This window comes from Xiphophorus couchianus, chromosome 23 (assembly GCF_001444195.1).
Source record: "Xiphophorus couchianus chromosome 23, X_couchianus-1.0, whole genome shotgun sequence".
Lineage (NCBI taxonomy): Eukaryota > Metazoa > Chordata > Actinopteri > Cyprinodontiformes > Poeciliidae > Xiphophorus > Xiphophorus couchianus.
Genome location: NC_040250.1, coordinates 15,275,121 through 15,299,922, shown reverse-complemented (window position 1 = coordinate 15,299,922; position 24,802 = coordinate 15,275,121). Strand labels below are relative to the sequence as shown.

At 38.8% G+C, this 24,802-nt stretch overlaps 1 protein-coding gene across 2 annotated transcripts; it reads right to left on the bottom strand.

Moving 5' to 3' along the window:
• Nucleotides 1–963: 963 nt before the first annotated feature.
• slc43a1a (solute carrier family 43 member 1a) lies at nt 964–23,966 on the bottom strand. Of its 2 annotated transcripts, XM_028009051.1 has the most exons (16): nt 23,715–23,966; nt 23,268–23,337; nt 16,301–16,464; nt 15,859–16,048; nt 13,707–13,762; nt 13,371–13,447; nt 5,416–5,508; nt 4,450–4,583; nt 4,221–4,348; nt 3,576–3,722; nt 3,443–3,478; nt 3,220–3,355; nt 2,922–3,039; nt 2,762–2,835; nt 2,122–2,245; nt 964–1,243 (listed from the first exon to the last, which is right to left on the bottom strand). In XM_028009051.1, the coding sequence occupies exons 3-16, from the start codon at nt 16,452–16,454 to the stop codon at nt 1,043–1,045; spliced, it is 1,668 nt and encodes a 555-aa protein (XP_027864852.1). In that variant the 5' UTR covers nt 16,455–16,464; nt 23,268–23,337; nt 23,715–23,966; the 3' UTR covers nt 964–1,042. The 2 variants fall into 2 exon arrangements, with proteins under 2 accessions (XP_027864852.1, XP_027864851.1); XM_028009050.1 differs by lacking the exon at nt 23,268–23,337.
• Nucleotides 23,967–24,802: the final 836 nt, after the last annotated feature.

Genomic DNA, 24,802 nt, shown 5'->3' with positions numbered 1-24,802 from the left:
TGGCTTGAAATGAAAACTGTTTTGGCTCTTGGATCAAAATCCAAATAAATAAAAGAGCAACAAAAGCTGATGACACGTCTCTCCAAATAACAGGAAATTCTGACTGGTAACAAAAAAAAGCTCCATGACCTCGTTTGTGGCAGGCAAAACAAGCACTAGCAATGACTAAAAAAGAAAAATAATAGTGTTGAAACCAGAAGTTTATATACACTGAATGAAAGAATGCTTAAAGTTAAATCAAATCAGATGTCTCTTGTTTTAGGTCAGTCTTGATTACCATTATATCTATATGCTAAATGTCACAATAATTAGAGAAAGAATATATCAGATATTTTGGCTGATTTCTTTTAAGTTTCTCATGTCAACGACAAAGCAGTGCGAGGCCTTAAAGTACATCCACTTAAATATGTTAGATGTTTCCCAAGCCATGACATCATCATCTGCGCTTTTCATTACTGTTTAAAAATATAGTAGTTATTCTATCTATAAACTCCTAATTTTGAAGACATTAATAATAAATCTGACATATTTTTCTCTTTCATTGTTGCGGCATTGAGCGAATACAAATCTCAGTTGGTAGCACTGTTAGCTTGCAGCAAGAAGGTCCTGGGTTCGATTCCCAGCCTGGGGTCTTTCTGCACGGAGTTTGCATGTTCTCACTGTGCATGCATGGGTTCTCTCCGGGTACTCCGGCTTCCTCCCACAGTCCAAAGACATGACTGTTAGGTAAATTGGTCTCGTTGAGTGTGTGCGTGCATGGTTGTGTGTCCTGTCTGTCTCTGTGTTGCCCTGCGACAGACTGGCGTCCTGTTCAGGGTGGGCCCCGCCTCTCGCCCGGAACGTTAGCTGGAGATAGGCACCAGCAACCCTCCCAACCCCTCTAAGGGACGAGGGTGTACAGAAAATGGATGGATGGATGGATAGCTTCTGGTTTCAACTGTATATTGATAAAACACTTTTTTCTCAATGAGAAAAAAAAATCTGGTGTTAATTTTGCAGCCACATGCTTAAAATGACCCATAATTTTCAGCTCTGCTGCTGTCTAAGCATCTGTCAAAGCGTTGCCGTTGCTGTGAGGCTTGTTGAAGCCGTTGGCTTCGGTGGACTTGAGAGCTTCCATCTCCTGAATGGCAGGTGGGCTGTCTCTGGCCTTCTGTTCCCTCAGCAGGTTTCTGCGGTGGAAAAACAGGTAACCTGGCAGCAGGAAGCCGGTGAACGAGAAAATCAGAAGGCCAAAGTTGATCTGAAACACAGGAGGGGGGACAGATGAGAAGCAATACCACAAGGTTGATGTCCTGGAGTTTTTAGAAGTCCCTAAATCAAATGGGTGACATCCCATCACTTCTCCAACACACTGGAAACAAACGAGTAGCTCGATACCACGCCTCTGCTGGCCTAAATTTAAGCAATTTATTCTGGTGTGTTGGAGCGGGGAAACATCTATAAAAGTTGCAGGATAGTAGCTCTTAAGGACTGGACTCAGGTGCCCCTGTCCTAAAAGATTTGTTGCTAAGGACAAAATATGTCTACTTTTCAAAACATGCAGAAAAAATAGAATTATTTCCAAAATAGAGATCTTTGTCTTTCAAATCTACTTTAGCCAAAAATATTCTTAGAATTATTCATTAGATTTATTTGCTGTTTAATCCTTTAAAGTGGATTATAAGATTATTCACGCCATCATTAATTTTTCTCCAGTGTCAGACTGAAAGAAATCTGACACTGGATTATCAAATCAAATACCTAAAGGCATCAAATGCCTTAAGATAAAAATATCTGCTTCCCAAAAGCTGCTGTAAAAATACAATATTTTATTTTATGTTTTTACACTTTGAGTTACATAGTCTGTCTTTTTTAAAGAGTCACAGAAAAAAAATAAAATAAATTAAAGGCTAGTGGTCCAAAATGAAATTCTAACAGAGCCGAATGCCCTACTTTATGTACTGATGGCTCTATATTTATTTATTTATTTTGCTATAAATCATGTATGACTGATTCATTGTCACAAAAAGAAATTTTGTTCAATGCCCTTTTTAGGCTGACAATGAAGGCATTACTTTGCTTATATGTTGACCTGAGAGGTACGTGTGCATGCATGGGGGTAAGAGAGCATTTCCTCACCCAGTAGGCGTTCCCATGAAGATGTGTTACCATGACGATGAAGAGCGGCTGCTGCAGCAGAGCAACCACCGCGCTGATCATGGACTGGAGGCCTGTCAGTGTACCGAAGTGGTTGGACGGGTAGCTGTTGAAGAAAAATAATAAGTGGTTTAGCATAGCATAAAATAAACTCCAGGATCATCAGGATGAGCATCAATGCAGAGTAACTTATCTAACTTTTATGTTTTATGTTAAATTCTTCTTCTTGATGATGCAACATATATATATTAAAAAACGTTAATTACTGCCAGAGATGGCTTGTTTCCATGTCTCCAGTGGGCGCATGTCATCTTGCTGTAGGGAATTTGACCTGCTCTGGTTTTGCTGAAACATCTGGTTGCTTTTATCACACTGTAAAGCTCTCTTTTATTTTGGTGTTTATTTGGTGTTAGAAGATAACTCTAAATGAGTCAGAAAACAATCTGCTTGGACTTTAATACTGGCACGCTGAATATTGTAGTGTTTTCTACCTTATAAAAACAAACATGGCACCGCTGTACTGTTTGCTCTGTGGTTTAAAGAGGAATCTTGTCAAATTTTCCTTGCCTAAGGTAATGAATGTGCCCTGTATCTGTTGTGCTGCTGGGGCTGCAGGACTCACACAGCAGCATAGAGGCCTCCGCAGCAGGAATGGATGAATCCTCGGACCATAGTGTGGAGGATGAACGTCAAAATCTACGGCAGAAAAACAGAAAAGAGGCAGCTTGTAAGCGTTTGTGCTGATGGTGTTTTATTGTTAACGTGTAATGCGGTGTGTTTACCTGTAGAGGCAGATTATCCACGAGGTTACAGATTCCAAAAATGATCAGAAGGATGTTGGTGAGGATGAAGGCTCTCATAGCGTTGGTCACTTTCTGGATCTTACGGTCTCTTTTGGCTCTAAAGGAGAGAGCCAAAAGGACAGGACATTTTTTTTAACCTGCATCACACTTGTGTGCAAAACCCACCCTCCATCTAAAAGAACTTCCTGTTTGCATCCTTACATGCGGTCCAAGGAAGCCTGAAGCTGAGAAATAAAATTCCAAACAACTCACATTTGTTATTTTTTACTGGACGTACCTCTTCACTATCCCTGTAGAGGCACACTTCTCCTCTTCACACTCCTTCATCTTCCAGTCCATGATGTAACCAATCAGAGGACACGTCACCAGACACAGCAGCTGCAGCGTGCCGAAGATGGAGGCGTAGAAACCCACTGAAAGATCAAGAGGAAAACAGTCAAATGAGGAGAAAAGGTCAGGTACATTCTTAAAGGTTTATGCCACAATCTAACAAAACTCACCTGTGTTTTCTGCCTCAAGCACAACCTCGTCGGGTGCTAAAATATAAAAAACAACAAAATTTACAATAGTGATAAAACAATAATAGAAAAAAAAATGGTCAGACCACGAGGTTAAAGCTCATTGGACACTCACGGTGTTCTTCACCCCGGGTCACCATGAACTCCAGCATTTTATTCATTGCTCCCATGAAGAAGATGATCCTCAGCTGGGTCATCCCCATAGTGACCAAACTCCACAGGAAGATGGCGGAGAACACAGACCGCCGGAAGGGAACAGCATCTAAGGGAGGAGGAGAAACCTTTGGTGACGTAGTTTTCAACGCTGTTAATGAACCTGAAGTTTAAGAGGTTACAGTAAAGCTAAAAAGGCGATAATTTAAACAACCTCTACCCAAATTTATAGAATCTTTTATTATGCTTAAATTAAAAATGTGTCCTTAACCAAAAGATAAAGCTTCAGGTTATAAAACCTTCAGGGTGGTTTCACCTTCTACTTTTTCAAATCCAAACACTTTGAAGGTACTGATGTTCCAACGGTTAAAAACTATTTTATTTGAGTAACTACATTTATCTTCTGTTCGTTAGAATTCATTCGATTAGATTAATTTTGTAAATATAATTTTTTCATACAGGGAGTCAGTGATTAGAGGTCATCGTAAGAGGTTTTACCTCTCCATCATCCTAACATTGGCTTACAGACAACTTGATCAGTACATGAACATAATTGAGAATTGTCTTTTCTTTTTTTTTCTCTAACATGAGCGGTTCGCTAACTCACTTGGTGCAGTGTCGGGTCCGTTGGGAAGCTTCTCCAGGGAATGTCGGACATCTCCGTTTTTCTGGTTCAGTCTCTCCCCTACAGCCTTCTGCTCAGATGAAGGATCCTCTTGCGTCGTGAGAATCTTGCTGTTGAGTACAAAACATGAGACGGTTACAGCTTTAGATCCCGCTCGCTTGACTTAAGTCCCTGGTAACGTTTCCAGCAGACAGGCGGGCGTTACACTGACCTGTAGTCAACCTCGTCTGGAGTTGGGAAGCCTTCTGAGGGCCAGTTCCAGAAGCAGTTAATAAAAACGAGCCCGGCGAGACCCGACCATATCCACATGATCACATGGAACTGCAGGCCTGCATCGTAGATCAACTACAAAGACAAGAAATGATTGTTGCAAAATATAAGTTGCTGATTGAGTTTTTTAGTGCAGGCAGCAAAGTTCTCAAGTCACTGTAGTCATTGAAGACAGACGTCCTTTTTAATACTCTTCAGCAATATTGTACAACAAACAATAAACATTGTTCTGAAAAGCCTCAAGTGCTTTAAAGAAAATTTGAAACTGAAAGATCTTCAGAAACCCTGGACAGCTTTTCATCTTGACCACTTTAGAGGAATACAGAACATCTGGATCCTTAAAAGCAAATTGTGAAGAAATCTCTTGCAGTTTCAACAAGGTTCCTACATATTTTGCAAATAAAACATTCAAACTTATCCAGACTAAGCTTTCCAAAATATAAAATACTAAAATCCACATACTGTAGTGGGCTATAAATGTGTAACAAAAAGCCGAAAAGAAATGAAGAAGGAAGGGGGAAAAAAACACGGAAGGAAGAAAAGGATGGAAACGTAAAAGAAAGAAAAATAGGACAGATTTATAAAAGGAAGGAAAACAGTAGAAAAAGAAAGTAGGACACAAAGGAAGAAAGGAAAAAATGAAAGAGAAAAAATAAAGGACAACTTTTAGACAACAGGGATCAGAATAAAGCCTCAAAATATAACCGAATAAAATATCTTATTAGCTTTTTCCAGACTTTTTCTGTCCACTTTTGATTGAACAGAAAAAGTAGAAACAATGTCTAAAAGTACTGCTCAGGTCTTATGCATGCACACACTTACAGCCACACTGTATCACCTTTAACCTGCAGGACGAAGGCGAGACACACAGGGAAAAACTAGAGCTGTGTTAAATCTTATAATTCACCTTGACGCCGGGGAAAGTGACGGCAGAGGAGGCGTAGGAGCCGATCATCAGCGACATGATGGTGGAGCTCATAGAACCAAACATGTTGGGGAGCTGCAGGCATAAAACACACACACACACACAGTTATTTATAATACTTATTAAATTAACATTAAATGTGTGAAAGCTGTTTGATTTTCCTCACCACCAGGGGGCAGAGAGCATCAACTTTCTACGTTTTTGCTCCTCTTGCAGAGGAATTTATTACTTTTTATTAATTTATTACATGACAGCCTCACAGTTTCAGCTTTGTTCGTCTGAAAGACTTGGGATTAAAAGACTTGGGATTAAAGTCTGACCTTTCAGCATACTGTTTGATCCACTGAGTTTAACCCGCTGTGAATGGCTGCCTGAAACATACCAAACCACATGGTGGCAGGTACCAACACATCATATATTAAGCTCGCCCATTCACAGCAGTAAGAAGATTATAACATATAACAACAAACCATTGTGCTGGCAGCACACTAAATGCCCTTTGATTGCAGGTTTAAATGGGTCAATCGTGATTCTAAAAATCACATGTGAGGGATTGTAGTTGTCCTCCATGACGGGCTCACTATTTTACCTAACCTGCTGTCGGCGTCACCTAATCCCTCAGCTGTGTCAGGGTTCACCAAGCCGTGTCAGTGACTCCTTTTTTTTGCTGCACACTGATCTCACACATCCATGAGACACTGATAGGTTCAGAGTCTGACTTTCATTTGGGAGAGAAGAGGCCAGAAGGACAGGTGCATTAACCAACAGCTACCTGCAAATATGCCTGGCTTATTTGTTGACTACTCGCCTTTTGATACGCATCCAGCTGCCATAAAGCAATACTTGTTGGGAGTTGCGCTTTCTGTTGCTAGGAACCGTAATCCCCTGTGATCCACGGTAAATATAAACCAAGCAGCTTGAACTGTAACACAAGTTTAATCACTCCTAATAACTGATCATGCAGAGCTATTTGTAAACTTGCCTTATTATATCTGAACCTTAAAAAAGGCAACTCTGCCAAGCTTAGCAGACTCATAGACCCTGAGGTGGAGGGAAAATCTGATAGTCAAACTAAACATCAGGTATTTACTGAATAGAATTGATATTTTAAAACCAACACTGTCTATTTCAGTTATATTTTCACAGAAAATATCCTGTTTGATTAGTTTCTCAAAAGTTGGAAGCGAGATTTCACCATGTTGCATCATCCTTTAATTTATCGACAAACTGGATTTTTGAATTAAAAAACAGTTTGCACTTTGTACAACCTTTTTTCTGGGAGCAAAATTTCACCATTGCAACATGGGATTGCCTGCTTTGTTCCGATTTGCCTTTTCAAGCCCTCCAGATTATACATGCATTTATGTCTGTTTAAGGGCCTGAAGTATCTGAACCCCTTTTATTTTGATACTCCTAACTAAATCACCTTGAAATAACAATCTGGAGGAGTTCAAAGCTGGGTTAAGAGATCTGTTAAGAGACCTGTGGCACTCTGGGGGAGCTCCACTGCTCATGTGGGTCATGCACTACACAAATCTGGCCTTCACTGAAGAAAGTTATTGTTGAAATAATGCAACAGGAAGTCCTGCTTGCAGTTTGCCTCAAGCCATGGAGCAAACATGAATGATTCATCCTATATAAAAAGCATTAAAATTCCCACAGTGAAGCATGGTGGTGGCAGTATCATGTTGTGGTTAGAGTTGATGACAAGATGGACGAAGCTATGTTACTTGTTACAGTTGTTAGGGTTGGCTGTGTTGTCAATATGCGGTTTTAAAAAGTAATTTCAATGCATGTTTATGTTTCTACCAAGAATAACAAGAAAATAATGTTCATCTAGTCATTTTATGAAACAGAAACTCTATATAAGCATACAGAGCGATTTTAGACAGGAAGATGTTCCCACCAGGAACAGACTTCCAGGAACTTCAGAGCCACATATTGAAAATCTTTCTCTAGAGATTCTGTATGTGGGTGTCAAGTGTGCTTTTCTGTGAATGTTGACATTTTATTCTCAATGTCTGTGAGAAAGCTGCATTGAAATCGCAATATGGTGACAGTTTGCTGCCGGCGTGCTAATGTGTCTGCGTTGCACCAGGAAGCATCAGGTCACTTTGAGAGCCCACAGCAAGCAGTTAGCAGGCAAACAGGAGAAAAAAGTTTCCCTCAGAGCGTGGTAGAGAGAGCCTGACTGTCTGAGGAAGAGGAGGAAAAACATCTCGAAGAACACTCGTCTTCATTTACGATTTCTCAGAATCGAGGGAAAAACTTGACACCTTCATGGCTGTTGGATCCGTGGATCTGGACTCTTCTGACCACAGAGGTTCAAGGAAAAAAAAGGTTCACAGAGAAGAGTTTTGAAAAGCAGGCAGAACAAATTGCAATGCCTTGTTCCTATTTAGCATATCCACCTTCTCCTTTAAAATGCATTGAAAAACATTGCTTTAAAGGAATTGGATCAACACAAAATAGCACATAATTGTGGGGATGTCTGGGATGTATTTGCATTCTGTCGTCCTGTTTCAGTATTTCTAGAACCGTCTTTTGCTGCAGTTACAGCAGCAAGTCTTGTGAGGTTTTTCTCTACCAGCGATCCCAGGAAAATACACCATAGTTTTGAGGTTATGATATGACAAAGTTTGGAAAATGTCACATTTTATCTGTAAGAACAGACATGACGAAGCCCTGCATGTTAGCAGGTGACTGAACGGAGCCATGCAGGGGTTAACCAGGGGTCAGAGAGTCACAGAGAAAAGGAGCTCAGGCCACTCGTTTGTCGCCGCCAATCAGTTCAGCCTCTGCTCCGGCTGTGCCCACTCAGCTGGACTCTGTAAGATCTTGCCAGCCGGCACCGACTTTAATTAGGACTTTAATTACTGAGAATATGCCAAATGACAGATTAATGAGTTCAGAGATGTGTTTCAGCTCTAACGATGTGGAAGAACAGTAGATTACATGCGGAGAAGTTGGCAGAAATTATATAAAAAAAGGGGGAAAAGTTAGTGGGAGAAGCATTTCTTCAGGATTGACTGATCTCTCTTTAAACCACAGCTGCACTTCCTCAGCAGGAAACACTAAACCACAGCTGAGTGGCACCGGCTTCTTCTTTCCCCTCGCTTTATGTCCTCGCTAACCTTTCACAGATTGGCTGAACTGTCACTTCCAGCTGCACTGGACTTGCATAAACCAGAGCAAGGCCAAGTGTTTAGATTTGGATCAAAGCTTTAAAGGTTTCTGTATGTTTGACCCAGAGTGTCACTGTCTTCCACATCCGTAGTTCCATGTAGTTTGCTTTCTATTTGTTGAACAAATTTCACCAACATCTTCAATAACCCCAGGAAGGAACAACTGAGCCCATATTCATCACCAGCAGGAGAGCCAGCAGCAACTTCTGCTCTACACCCTCTTTTTTTTTGTTTCCTGGAGCGCTGATGTGGTGCAGCTGATTTGCTCACAGCTGGGAATCGATAATGGAAAACGTATCTAACAAGCAGAACTGCTTTTACTCGTTCCCAGCAATAGGAAGAGAATTGCTGCCATTCAACCGCGTGTTCCCGTAATCTGTGAAACCATCAAAGATAGGTGTGTCACCCATAGGCTACAACAGAGACATGACTAATTCTTAAAGGAAAGCTGAAAAAGTTGCAGATCAGGTTTTCAAGCTTTACTTCTCATTTAATTTTTCATGAGTTTTAGCTAACAGAATCAAATAAGATGCTGTTTTCAGTTTATCTTTTGTTGTACTGTCTCTGTATCTCTCACAAGAAAACCCCAGAAAACAAGAAGACAGTTTAACCAGTAACTATTTTTACAGTTACTGGTTATGCTATTTAATGAGAACTGAAGCTTCCCCAAAACTCTTTATAAAATCAGAACCTCGCCAAAAAAATCTAATGTTTGGATCATTTTATTTAGGTATAATAATGTTTTTTTTTGTCGTTGTTTTGAGGAGACTGAAACTGATTTTGGATTTTTATTCTCAACTTTTTCAAATATAACTTTTAAAACAAGAGAAAAGAAATTTGAGGTCAATTTTTGTTTAATGTAGCTGCTATGTTAGGTTGTATTGTTTTTTTTTTTTACAACCTAGCATTTTCTTTTTAATTTATTTTTTGAAATTCAGAATTTACTGTAACTGGTTTTCTTTCCCATGTTAACTACCCAGACAGAAAAAATACCCATGTTCCATATGTTTTATTTGTTTTTAGGTACAAACCCTGGAACGCTCATAGCCTACTTTGCAAAAGATTTAATCTTAAATGCAGTTTTCAAATTGTTGCATTTGTAGAGAATAAATATTATTTACAATTTCTATCGCTGTTACTTAAAAGTAGAATTGATTTTTGTCTGCATTTTCTTTACCTTGGAAAAAAAACCCAACATATTTTGATACATCTTCAATAAATGTATAACACAGGCACCAGAACAAATAACCTAAATATACCAAAATATTAGCAAACCTTAACAATGTCTCAGTTTGTTATATGACATGTTCCGCCTACATATTGTTTATAATTTGCAACCCTATTAGTAATTTAAATGGGTCATTTATTCCTATAACTCAGTTAAGCAGTACAACACTGATGTGTAATTCTTGAAGGTTATTATTAAAAAGTTGTATCAAAATGTAAGTAATTGACGACTGGAGATCCAAGCAGAAACAGGGACAGTTTTGACTCAGATCTCTCACGTCTTTTGTTTTCATGATATCTGTGTTTGTGTGTCTTTGTCCTTCTGCTCTGCTGCTGTTTCTCCATCAAAACAACATCAGCTTGGAGCTTCTGTGAGCCACAATAAATCCAGAGAAATGTTGACAAGAGGCCAGGCAAGGACAAACATAAGTGTCAGGTGACTCTAACATTAACCCAGGTGTAATATTAATTGGGTGTGTGTATGTGTGTGAGCGATGGGACAGAATGAACACTATGTCTTTTGCATGTGAGAGGTTAAACAATGACAAGGCTGTTCATGTGACGCTATGACACCGAGTCTCTGAAGGCGAGGAAAGTATTTTTAGCAACTTGCTTTTATTTCAATCAACTCTGACCTAAATTCAGAGTTGAATTTAGTTAATCTCTGGGGAGTTGAGCTAAATTCAAGTTCCAAATAAATACAAGCTGAGAAATGCTTTTGTAAAACTGAATGCTAGGTCTCTGAACTGTACAGAAACCAAAGAGTGCATTTGTGGAAAAAAAAAAAAAGTTCCAAAAATGAAATCTTCGTAAACAGAAGATTCAATGAATCGATCAAATTGATTTATCGCCAATCCCACATAGCCTTGACAAAGCCAATTAGTCATTCAGCATTTTTTCCAATCACATTTCTTCCTCAGAGACGATGATTCCTCACTTTCCTTTCAGTTTATAATAAAGCATTGAACAGTTATCAACCCAATTTTCAGTAGTTTCTGCAACCTCCTATGACTTTTTCTCTGTTTGATGCCGATACTTTGACCCTCCTTAAACAGACTGACATCCTTTCCATGACCACAGTCTGTGTATTTCCACATGTTTGTTTAAGATATGAGAAGCTACTCATTGCATCAGCTGGGTGTTAAGTTACTTGTTGCCATCTGGAAGACAGTTGCCAGATGCAGTAACTATCCAATACTTGTGCTCACACTCATTTATTTTCTTTTTTTTTTTTGGTGGGGTGCCTGGCAGTGTGTCATGTGGCTGTTTTTCATTCACGAACCTGAACAGTTATGTTTGCCTGAAGTGAATTTTAACACTTTTTACTAAATTCAGCTTTTACAAGGTCTAAAGTTGAGATTTTCAGATACATTTTCAAAGCCTAAATAAAAAAAACAAATGTACCACATTATACATAAATATGTTCTATTTTATCAGCAGCAGGTAACATGTAAAAATAAAGGAAGGGTTATGTTGTAAGTATTTGTGTTTTGGGGCTGCAGGAATCTTTCCAGGTTCCTAAGGAACCAGATTACATGCATAACCACTGTCTGACCTTGAGAGAGGCCTTAAAAATCCTTGACCGTTCAACCACAAAGTGCATTCAAATGCAGCTTTTCTAGTGTTTCTGTACGGTCATACAGCACATTAATTGCTTCACAGCACATTAATTGCTTCACTAACTGGACTTGGTCATTTGTTTTCTATCAGCCTGTTTGAAGCTGCTCACTCGGCTGTGCTCACATAAACTGCATTATAATGTCAGAGAGGTTACAATAACTCTGGTGCGACTCACGTATTCTACTTAAAAGCAAAATATGTTTGAATTGTGCAACCTAAAGAGGCCCCTGAAGATTATGTTTTCAGACTTTGTGCTCACTCTCAATTGTTGGAAATCTATTGACATAAAACCCAGATTTCATAAAAGTACAATGTCCTTGAACAAAAATTCAAACTATGGAAGATGTTACATATATGATGCATAAAATGGCAATATTTGCCTGGAAAATAGATACTGCCCCTTTATATTTTGTTCCTAAAATTCTTTAGTTGAGATCAGTACATTAGTGTTTGACTTTAAGGTTTAGTCCAAGAAAAAGAAAAAAAAAACATCTGACTAGCACACACCAGAGGGGAAAATACAGCAACTTTTTCCTTAAAGCTGCCATAGATTTCTCAAAGTCGTACAGACATTTATCTTTCCTAATCTTAAAGTTATTTCATGCAACTACTGTGAACTGAGAGACTCAGTTAAAGATATTTTGTGCACTAAGTCACCAAAACAAATGCAACTCATGAATCCTTTTTTATTCAAAGGAGTTTCTGCTGAAAATGCTAACCCCAGTACCATCGTAACCCAAGGCTGAAAAGTAAAAAAAAGGAAAAGTGAAATTGTTAGTTAAAGCAAGCTTTGCATCTCATCTCAAAACAAACTGTTTCTAAATGTTTCCTACTACATACTGCCATGTCAGCTGTTTTGAGCAGTGCCAGTGGTTTTCCTTGCAGGTATAAATAAAGTTTATTTAACTGAAGCAAGTGTTGTTTTCACACCGCCACGTTACACACGCCGCATAGAGGCTGTGGTATAATGTCATCTACTTAATCAGCCTGACCCTTCGCTATCCAAATAACTGGGAAGATTATGTGCAAATATCACATGGACACTAACAGCTTGTATCATCATGTTTGTCTGGTCAAACACATCTGAAAAAGCATCATATCCATGGTTTGGAGCAGAAAACCGTTAAAATAAAGAGAGGAGCACGAGGAGGTGCATCAGATGACAGAGACCCCGCATGACAAAATGCGTCCTTGTGTATTTTAGGTAGAGGTAAGTGGGCAGAGCTTTGCAGGAGGGTGTGTGGGCAGCCATGGGCCATCATTGGTCCAAACAGGCATGACAGAGTTTCCATCTCTGAGAGGTCAGATGCTGCCCTAGGTAAAGACAATGTACTCTCAAACAGCATGACTCTAAACACACGCCAGGAAACAAGAGCCAGCTGCACTGATAAAACAGCCCTAATGATGTTGGTGGCAGCTGACATGTCACGCATACATACATACATACATACATACACACATACACCAGCCTTATGCTGGTGAGATATAAACAGCTCCCAGTCACAACACGCTCAGCTGACCCAAACAATGCTGAGGCGGTCAGCTGTCAAAATATCCCTGTTCATTTATTCCATCTACAAAAAACAGAAACCTTTAATGAGTACTGGATCAACATATATGTCTTATGATTTTATCTTTAAAAATACCTTAAAAATGAACTAAACATCCCCAGAAATAGATTTAATTATGAAGGACATGCTGTATAAATGTGAAATCGTTAATCGTCGCTGCATTACTTTTAGACTTAATAAGAAAAGAAATCTTCCATGTAAAATCAAAAAGTAACTATATAGAATAACAATGTAAATATCACCGAAAAAGCGTTGTGTGGTTTTTACCTTGAAAATGTTTACTAAGTTATCTGCATTTTACTTCTATTGTAAAATGCATCAGCCATTTTCTCACCGTGATGGAGGTGAAGGTCAAGCAAATTCCTCCGAAGCCGTTCAGTGAGAGAGCTAAGAAGATGAACGCCGACAGAGCTGCAGAGATGACAAACATCTGACTGTTACGTTTTGTCCAAATAAAACTGCAGAAAGTGTAGGAATAACTGCATATAAAGATAAAGGTTTCTAGGGGCTGATATGATGCGATTTAAATATTTTTTTACTTTTACTCTGACAGCCGAGACTCAAGGGAACGTATTTTATATTTTACTGGATATGACTGATTGTTGCAGGTTTATGTATCCTTGTGAGGTCAGAGTGATGTTCTGTAGAGGACTAACTTATTCGTACTCACCGTGAGTGTTGTAAGCAGAACCAGCCATGATGATGCAGGACAAAGCAAACAAGGAACTGCAAGGAAACACGAAGGGCGTGTGTAAACAATAGAATAATCAAACACATAGTAGAACATTGGTGAGTCACTGCAAAAATGAGTCAATAAATAACTGTGTGAATCACACAACAAAAGGATCATCTAGTAAAAGGATGAGGAAGGATTTTCTCATGAGTCTGATTAAAAGGTGTGTCTGAAGAAAGTATGTACTAAAAGATGTACTAAAAGAAGAATTTACAAACTAAAAAAACCCAGAAGGAGTCTGTTGATGTGGTTGAAGAGTTTTTCAATCTTTGTAGTTATAAAACGGTCATAATCTTTGGGACTGCTTTTGTGTTTTGCTTTATTTTGCATTTGCCATTCTTTGCTTTCATTATTCCGTTTATTTCTTAGCCTTAAAGGGCCGGTATTATGTATTTTCCAGGCACATAAGGTGATTTTTTTAGCACAATGAAGCAACTGTGTTACCATTAGTTGGTATAAAAATGCTGCATATAACAAACAAAACGTAAAAGAAGTTTGACACTGAAATTCGATGCATAGAAACTGGGCCTCTGTCTCTATCAGCCATTTTCTTGTACTTCCTCAGCTTGACCCCAGAGACCTCTGCATTATCCCTTCACAGCTGGCCTTTATTCTGCCTTTTAGACCCATCTGTATTCACTAGAAATCACAGTCAAGTCTCTCAGTTTCTTTCATTTTCTCCTGGATTTCACTGCTGTTCTTGCTGTGGTTATTTTGTGGTTCCCTGATGCTCTCCAGGTTTTTTATGTTTTCCATTAAATCTCCTCTCCTTCTGTCCTGGTGTCATTTTGATCATCAACAAACCTCAGATTTGACAAAAACTTTGTCATATCCCTCTGATCCAATAAACTTACATTCTGGCATTTTCACAGATCCTAAACCCAAATATTTTTATAGGCTAATTAACTGTTCAAGTTTCAACTGGATTTTTCTGACATAGCAGCCTCACTTTCACCCCCTGGACTCATAAATACTTTTTTAAAAACTTTATTTTTACATGTTGATGCACAATTGGCACACTGACTTGCATTAATGTTCTTTCTGAATAATTTAATTTTGATCAGTAAATTTAGTGACCCAGTTCACCGGCCACAGGCAGCACTTAGCTAATTTCTATTTTAATTTGTTTCCTTGTGTTGAAATTATTTTGTTATTCATTTTATACAGATCTGTACCAGGTGAAGAGATTTTTTTTTAGTGTAGTGTAAATTTACCAATTTTTATAGAAAAGGTAGAGAAATCTACTTGCATCTGATTTCAGGGTTTTCACCAAAATAAACTTAGTTTTGCTCTTAATAACTGGCAAATAATCCCATTTACATGTGTGGGATTAAAAAACGACGCTTGAATTTAAAATTGAGAAAAGGAGTTAAAATAAAATAAAAATTATAAATAGTGGTTGTACGGTGAAGACTGAAGTTAATAAAGGCATTCTGGTTCAAATATATATTTACATTTACATTTTCTTGTGTTTTGACACACAAAATGAAGGGAAAGCCGAGGGTTAACCCTCACCCAGAGCTACTCAGTGGAAAACTAAACAGGAGGTAAAATGTCCATCGTAAATGTCCGAGAGCCAGACTTCAGTGATCTTTGCTCATGTCCAGACTGTTGCTGAGGTTCAGGCAGGAACTCAATGCCAACATCATGCAGGGGTTGTAATGTTATGAATGATAATTGCACAATTACTCCTCCCTTCTTGCAAACAAATACAAAACTACAACAAAACTTCAACAAAACTTTAGGAATGTTGTCCCTACACACAGCAGTAGTAAAGGAATAATGGAGGTAAAAGCTGTGAGAAGAAGCGTGTTGCCGCAACAAGAATCCTAGGTATGCATGTTGGGAAATGAAGGCAAGCTGTCATTCCTGTTAAATGTCTTTACTCAGAAAAAGTGATGATGACTACTATGATCAAAATCTGTGATCAGCTTGCGTCAGCCACTTCAGTGACCCAGTTTACCGGGCACAGGCAGCGCTTAGCTAATTTGACTTTTTCTGACAAGCTACTGGACCAGGGCTGGGTTGGTTGTGGTGTTTTCACTCCAGCTTCACAGACAGACGCACAAAGTGTATTTTATGACCTTACCTGCCGACCAGCCGAATTGGACGTGGGCCGTACTTGTCCATCAGGATCCCTAACGGCAGGGTCGTGGCGCTCAGCAGGAAGGAGCCGATGGTGAATCCAAGATTTAGCATCTCCTCCTGTTCCACACAGAACACCCAGTCATGCGCACCTTCTGTGACGTTTTCAGAATGCACGACCACCGAGTCGTTTTCTGAGGGAGAAAGTGTAAAAAGCTGATCAGACAGCTGCACCAGAGCAACATCCTAAAACAGCTGCTACAGTTAAACAGAAAATAACCAAGGTTCTCAAGACAACCATGAAAAACCAAAAGAAGGCTTGGTGCTCCTCTTCAAACACACACTGACATCTAAAATACATATTTATTCTTATTTTTTCACCGAGATAAACTACGTTTGAGAGAACTGAATGGGTTTTTAGCAACAAAATGCTTTTCTCTTTTTACCTGAGCACAGGTGAGAGTAGAAGCCCTCCCTCTTCAGCATGATGAGAAGGGAGCCCCATCCCAACAACACGGCCGAACACAGAAGGTTTTCAATCACCGCTGTCACCGCCATCCACCAGCGCCTCCTGTAGGCCTGAACGAGACTGGGCGCCATGGCTGATGCCCTGAAACCCAAAAGAGAGAAGATTGTGAAAAAAAGCAAACAATAAATAAAATTAATCAAATGTTTAGCAAAGCTTTGTTGTTTTATGCTAAAATACAGTATACACTTTTTAAAATCGATGCTAAGCAGAGGTACTGAGATTATGAAGTCTTAATTTGATTATTTCAGTATAAGTAATCATATTTACCATTCTTTAAAGCAAGTTATATATTACATATTTACGTATTTTATGTACTGTATACTTCTACGGTTGGAAAGCAAGGGTAGTCCAATACTATTTAGCATTTTAAAGGCAGCTGCCTTTACCAGCAATGGAGGTGTCTTATTTTTACAACATGTAGCGATGCAAACTCAAGGGGAAGTTAATAAAATGAACACATTAACTTTTAAATTTTTAAAGGGCCATGTTATATTTTTCATGCTAAGCTGCAGGATCTAAATCCTTATATGTAAGGTTGTTATTTAATTAGAAATATGTGTAACTTCAAACTTCCTTCATTGCAGCTCTTCTTGAAACTGTGTTGCAGGTTTGAGATCTGCATAAGTCTCTAAGATTAAATCAATTACCTGTTTTTTGCCACCAGCTGCTCTTGTTTCTATAAATCTGCTATAGAAAACAAGTTGTTTGTTGTCCTATCATTTAACCCTGGAGATCACTGACAGGCTAAATTAATCACATTCATATGATTTCCTGTTCTAGACTTGGAAATTTTATGTTTCTGCATTTTTTATCTTTTAATTTGCCTTTTGCTTGAGTCCAAATTGTGTTATTGTTTTGTAAACCCTTACTTTACCACACATTATACACAGTAATCTCCTCGTTATGCTCTCAGTGAAACACCAGCTACATTCGTTCATATGGATAAGAGTCAACAAGCACTAAACTTTTATTGTGCATATCAGAGCTGCATCTTAAAAGCTTCAGGTTTTAGCTGAATGAGCCTTTTTTATGGACAGTTTAGTCCTGGTTTCATCTCTCTTGGGTAAAACTGGTTCACAAAATGGGTGGCTTTTATGTAACTGCAGATCCGTGTTCAAACAGAAGGGCCTATACTGCCAAACCAAACAAAGAAAAGCCAATCGTGACCACCTCTAAAGAACAGACACACGAACACAGCCTCAGGACAGGCTGAGGGTCACTTTCACCTCTGACAGTGGAGTTAAAAGAAATCTGATGGCACTCATCTGGAAAATGTCTAAATAAAACACAATGATCCAAAAATAACCAACTATGTGAAGCTGCAAAAAGGCGTAAAGGGAAAAGAAGGCGGGCAGTGGGAGGAGGACTACAGTCAGGCCCTCTGACAGGAAACACTTCTTAACGAGGGCCTATTTCTTACATGGGTCATACTGGACAAACTGGGATGCTCTAAAGGGACAGATTTGCCTCTGCGTGTGCCTGTGAGGCATGTGTGTAATGCGATTACTCACAGCCCAGCAAGCAGCCAGTCTGCTGAAAGGAGCATTTAAAACGGAGGATTTCCCTGTAACTGACACCCCGTGATGAAAATCTCTGCAGTGGTCAGTCACACACACACACACACACACACACACACACACACACACCCACACACACACACCCACACCCCTACATCCAACTCCCCCTACCCCCATCATGGACAGAGTGAAACCATTCTCATTCACTCACTTGTGTAAATCCATAAATGAGACCGATAATAAAGTCAGAAAGTAAGAAGGAAGACTCTGAATGAGTGGAACGTAAAGGTCTGGGCTTGAAACTACAGCTGAATTAAACTGGTTTATGCAGCATGAAGTCATGAATATATTAAAGAACTTGGAGTTTTCCCCTCTTTTTATGTTTCTAGTCTCAAAGAGCCTAAATGCCTTTATATAGGAATAAATGAGTTTTGATTTGTTTTCAAGCATCATTACCTTCGATGTGAACTCTGCTCATCATATCAAAGGTTCAAACCAGCATTTATCTTCATTATAGCTCCATTATTCAGATTTATGTCACTGTATCCGTTTTGGATAGTTTAGGTTTATGCCGCAGTTTCCATTGTTCTTATAGGAACAGATCTGAGCTGCCAGTTCTGATTTTGACCAATTTGGTTATTTCTTCAAAGGATTTTATCTCATAGAACATACAAATGTGCTGCAGATTGATTGATACAGATAGTAGTTTTGAATCCAGTTTTTTTTATTTTGAGGCATTTAAAAACAGGAGAAGAAATGTTTTTCAGTGGTTGCCTTGGTGATTAGAGATCAGAGCAGGTTAAGGGAAAAAATGGCAAACTGACTGATGCATCTCTAATTTTTAGCCCATTAAATAGATGTGTACCATAACTCTAGACACTAATAGTGGTGAAGTGACCCCAAAACCTCAACATCACTGCAAGTCAATAACATTTTAACCAGGATAATTACTAAGGATTTCCTAATCATGCCAACAATTCAGTGCTTTTACATTAAAAGATTATTTTTCCAGTAAAAGCTGGACTCACCAGTAAAAGTGAGTAAAAGCTTTGGTCAAATTCACAACAAGATGCTGGAATCAAATGCATAATTTTCTATCTCCCTGTAAGGTGGGTAGATATTGATCTATTTCACTTCTATTTTACCTGAAAAGACTGAGCTACAAAGAGACTAAAACTGCCAAAGTATGAAATGGCAAATCAGTGACATGCACTCCCAGGAAGTGCTTCAGCTGACTTGTTTAGTTTGAGTTATGCCATTATAATATGATTATAAATGTCCTACATTGATCTCTGGCAAACCTGAAATGTTTAACAGTAATTTGATTTATGACAACTATCATTGAAAAAACCAACCGCAGATGTGAAGGTGGTCCTACTCGTGTGTTATTAGTAACATCAGAACGTAAATTGTCCTTGAAAACATCATGTGATGTGTAAACAGCACAGCAGCTGTCATGAAACTGCAGTAAAGACGTTTGTGAAAACGTTCAATCCTCGACAAGCTACCAGGCCAGCACTGGTGAAAAAAAAATGTTCCTGAACTGAAGTTAGGCCATGGTAAGAGAAGAAATGACAGTATTTAAATGGCAGCAAATTCAAGTGCAGCCTCTATAATCACAAACTGAGCTCCATGTTTTCTAATTTAACTATCAGCAGAAATAAATATGGCAGTCAGAACAAAGGGCAGTGAAAATAGACACCACAATTATGCTTTTCATATATCTTCAAGACCACCATAGTGTAGCTCACACATTTTTGTTACTTAAAACAAGATTTACATCTTATTTCATATTCTTGTACAATATGAGAAACTGCATGTAGAACATGTAGAACTGAGGAAAGGCAGTCAATGTAGCCAAAGGTTTCTATCTTAGCTTACAATGATAGCTGTGTTGAGATTGTGAGGTCACAAGATAAACACTACATGTCAACACACACTGGAAACCAGTTCTCTGAAGGCAATAGCCAGCAGCCATGATTTTAAGATATCAGAATAACTGTGTGTGTGTGTGTGTGTGTGTGTGTGCAGGGGTGGGGGTGTGCGTGCGTGTGTGTGTGTGTATCAAGTATCTGAGCTCAGGTTAAAGGAAGACGTGGACCGAGACAATCTGGGGTCTGCTGCTCTTCTGAATTGTTTCCATCCTGTTTTTTGCTCTCTGATACTAATGCAGCTGCAGAGGTTTTCAAAAGTGTCCACACTCCTAGGTTTTTAAGATTATATCATGTTCCATCTGAAAACTTGTGATAAACCAACACAAAGTAGTACATCACTAAATATAGAGCAATCCTGGGAGGCTTGAGACTGAGGAAGAGATTTGTCTTAAAGCAGGACAATGAAAGACTCTATACATGCAGCCAGAAGTACAACTGCATGGCTTCCAACAAAGAATTACCACATGTCAAAATGGTCCAGTCAAAGTCCAGATCTTAATCCAATTGAGGAACCGTGGCACAGTTTGAAAGGTAACGTTCATGTGATTTTGTTTATCCAATCTGACTGAGCTTGAGTTATTTCACAAAGAAGAATGTGAAATAACTTTGCTGTACTGCAAAGTAAAAAAATAAAAATATTGAAGTTTGAAGTTCCAGTAACAAAATGTGGTAAAGTTCAAGGGGCGTTAATACTTTTGCATTCTATTGTATTTTAAGAATACGAGCTGCGGGAACATGAGAGCCTTTGTGTCGTGATAAGGTAGAGCGGTCAACACAACAAATACTTGCAAACAAGTAAAACAAGAAAGCAATGTGTCCTTAGTGTTGGTAGGCAGCCGTGACTCCTGACACAACAATGCTAAGTGTGTTAGCTGAGCATATATGGCGAGCAGGAAGCCTGAGTAAGGAATCCCATATTTGGAAAACGTTTCCTGAAATACCTGAGGTGCCAATGATGCAATTTTGCTTCTACTGAAGTCATACAGCGCTGTAGTATAGAGAGACGTATTTGGTTATGAGGTTGGATTACATACATAAATAAATGATAGTATTTAATTTGGCCATGTCTGTTTTATTCATGTGCCCAGCTTTTCTTTTTACGTGTTTCTTCCCCCGCTCACATCCAGCACTGCTCTTTTTTCCATGCTGGGGAATATTGCTGGCCCCGACCCGCCGTGTTTATCATTCTCCGCAGGACATAAAGAACCGCAGGACAAACTCTTCATTCTTATACGTTTCCAAGAAAATAAACCACACGCTCCGGGACAACCCTCTAACGCTGCCTTGCCGGGAGGGCAGCTGCTTCTCCGCGGGTGTGACCTCAGCCTGGGTCAGATTACTGACTCCGAGGGGCGGCCCGTGCGGAAGCGACAAGGCTGCGTTCACTGACAAAACAGTAATTATGAGTTTAAAACAAGCAATGAAACCCCCCCAAAAAATATCCAGTTTCCAATGACACGCCTATACAAGAGCCTTAACCAACACCGGATCAAGAAAAGCTGTATATTTAAGCTCAGTACTTATATTTAAAATTTCAAGAATGTTTCTAGTTTTCTGGTTTAATAATTTTTTTTAGCTAAAACCAATAACAATATTTACAAATACAACTTCCACTACAGGCATAAAAGCTACTAATGTGCAATTTATGTAAACAAAATGAGTTCTCTTCTTGATAAACACAGTTTTGTACAACCAGCTCATATTCCAGTAAGTATTTTCCACATTTTTACAGTTTAAAATGATGTAAGTCAACATACTGGCCTAATCTTGGAGATAAATGTCACCCGAACAGCTTTAAATGGCTCCAGTACACACCCTTTTGGTAGGCTAACAACATTTAGCAATTTTTGTTCCTTATTAAGTCCATTTTGGGCCTCTAAACAACTGGGTTGTTCATAAACCCTCTAAACTGGGTTCATGTACATTTCATTCCCATGTACATAAACCCATTCTCATCACTTTGTCTTTTGATGTTGCAAATTTATTTATGAGAATACAAAAATCTCACTTCGAATTTAATTTAAAAGTATTTTAATAATAATAATAATAATAAAGTGCTTTCACCCCTACTACCATTTGCTGTGGTCAAGATCATATCTCCCAGCCTTATTGGAAAAATGGACAAAAGTTAAAAACATCTAAAAATATATATTTCTATCTGAATAAACTGGACAAAAGCTCACTTTTGTCTGCAAACCTTCCCAGTCATATGTTGACAACCAATGCTGGAGGTGGTGTTATTCTCCAGGGCTGCACGGTGGCGCAGAACTGTTGCCTTGCAGCAAGAAGGTCCTGGGTTCGATTCCCAGCCCGGCGTCTTTCTGCATGGAGTTTGCATGTTCTCCCTGTGCATGCGTGGGTTCTCTCTGGGTACTCCGGCTTCCTCCCACAGTCCAAAAACATGACTGTTAGGTTAACTGGTTTCTCTAAATTCTCCCTGAGTGTGTGTGTGAACGGTTGTTTGTCCTGTTTGTCTCTGTGTTGCCCTGTGACAGACTGACGACCTGTCCAGGGTGGACCCTGCCTCTCGCCCGGAACGTTAGCTGGAGATAGACACCAGCACCCCTCCCAAACCTTTGGGACAAGGGTGTTAGAAAATGGATGGATGGTGTTATTTTCTTCTCCTATTTGACTTCTAATTCTCCTCCCTTTCAGTTTACTTGGATGGAGAGAAGTTACCACCCTTCAGCTCTTTTTTCCACCACCCCACTAAATAATTGAACAGTCTTTGTTGACACCCCAGATAGCTGATGGGTAAGGGGACAATTCTTCAATTTGTTGTTCCCAGAACCAAACCATTTTGTACCCATGGATACTTAAAACCATTATACAACCAGTTAATTTTTCTTTTTTGATGAATCATTAGAAACAACATTAGAAATGCTCAAATCTCCCATATTATTACATTTAACTATATTTTGATTCCTGAAAGCCTTGTGGTACATCCCATTTCTATTTGCTGAAGTTAAATTTCCAAATGGACCAGGTGATAAATTCTGACCCTCAATCAAAGCAAAATAAGTCTAATCCACCACCGACTGGTAGATATTGATAAAACTCATAAAATCAAATTCCCTTACGTTTAAAAAATAATTTAAACGGTACCAAACGTCCCTCAGCATATGGCTTAATGCGTGTACGAAACGACCACAACTACAAGGCTAATAAGTTGACCATAATGACAGCATCCTTTTTATGTTTTCTTTGGTATTTCACAAATAGACATCAACATGTTAAACAAAGTTAATGAAATATTACCAAAACAGAACATTTGTCAAATATTTAACTCCCCAATTTAAAGTAAATATGAATCTACTTTGGTAAATTCTGACTCTGGGAGGAGCCAGTAAAGGCAACGCGTTTCTTTATTCTCATGAGACAATAAAACTAATGCTAAAATGATGTTAGAGTTTAAAATGCGGTGAAGGAATACCTTAGAAGTTGTGTTACGTGCTTTTCCGTCAATAGTAAAGGTGCGATTACTCATAGGAAGTTCCTCTCACCTATGTGATGGAAACAATGCTTTACTACTACAACAAGGAAGAAATAAGAGCACAGTTCAAGCATGGCAGAAACTCTACTACCATTTCCTACATATCCGTGGATTCCCGATCATTAGATGTAGTTTTTACTTCTTAACTTTCTCGTGTGTCGCGCCGCGTTTTTTACGTGGTTTGATCATTTTCGCGGGTTTATGAAGAAGCGCCTTGATGAAAGCGAAGTTATAAAGTTTGTCCGCCTGTTTAGTTTAATGCCACGTGTCTGTAGCCGGTGTTCAGCTACCGCTCAGTCTACATCTACATTATCACCATCAGTATCACGTCTACAACATACAAAAACATGACAAATCTTAGGGGAAAAGAAACAAGTATTTACTTACTTAAGTTGTATGTTTTCTTTGTGAGAGAAACAAAATCTTCAGATGATGTCTTAAGTTTCATTCAGGGTATCAAGCTGCTACTTAAAAACTTAACAACAGTTCTTATATTAGTCAATGTTAAGATCCTGAAGCCATGAGTTAGTTGTACCTTTTCCCTGCTTTTTTCTTCTTTGTTGAGGATTAAGTTTCTCTCAGACACATTTCTCTGTTCTCTCTGGCTTCGTTTGAGACACTCTCTGTTCTCCTATTTGACTTCTAATTCCCTCCCTCTTTCAGTTTACATGGGTGGAGATAAGTTGCCACCCTTCTGCTCTTTTTTTCCCCACCACCTCCTACATTTTACAAACGCTCTTCTCTCTCCTCCAAATACTAAAAACACATGTAGTCCCACATGGTAAATGTTAGGACACACAATGTGATGACATGTCATATTCAATTATTTGTTTGCATATTTGTTTTGCAGCCAGCAAAGAATAAATACAAAGAAAAGTATAAATATAATTGGAAAAATAACCACAACCAGAATACAAACATAAACTACTGCAGTCTCAGTTTCGGCCTATCAGGTTGAATTATTGATGATGGTGACAATAACAGGAACAAATGAACGGCTCTGTTTGCATTTTATCGCTGTGCATCTGTGTGGCAATGGCAGCAACCTTTAGCTGAACTAAAAAGAGGTTGATTTGGGTCAGAAAGGTTTGCTTTAGCCTTGACTCTTGTTCTACATAAGTGGGAGCTTTACAAGACTCCCACTTCTAGTTTTATTATTTTGCAGGGTGAGGATTTTAAACCAGCATAAGTTCCATCTAAAAAACATTAATATTTTGTGAAACTGTAATATGTATTGCCAGTCATCTCAGAACATGAAATGTATAAAATCATCACACACTGAGTGATATAAACCAAGCTTGCTTCTTGTAATGTTGATGATTATGGTTTACAGATAATGAAAACACAAACATTCAGTGTCAGACAATTTTAATACTGTGAAACGGTCACTATTGGAAACTGTACGTATTCACAAACTTTGCAATTGAGATGTTTTCAGAAACAGTGGAGACATTCAGAATCCACTGTACATACAT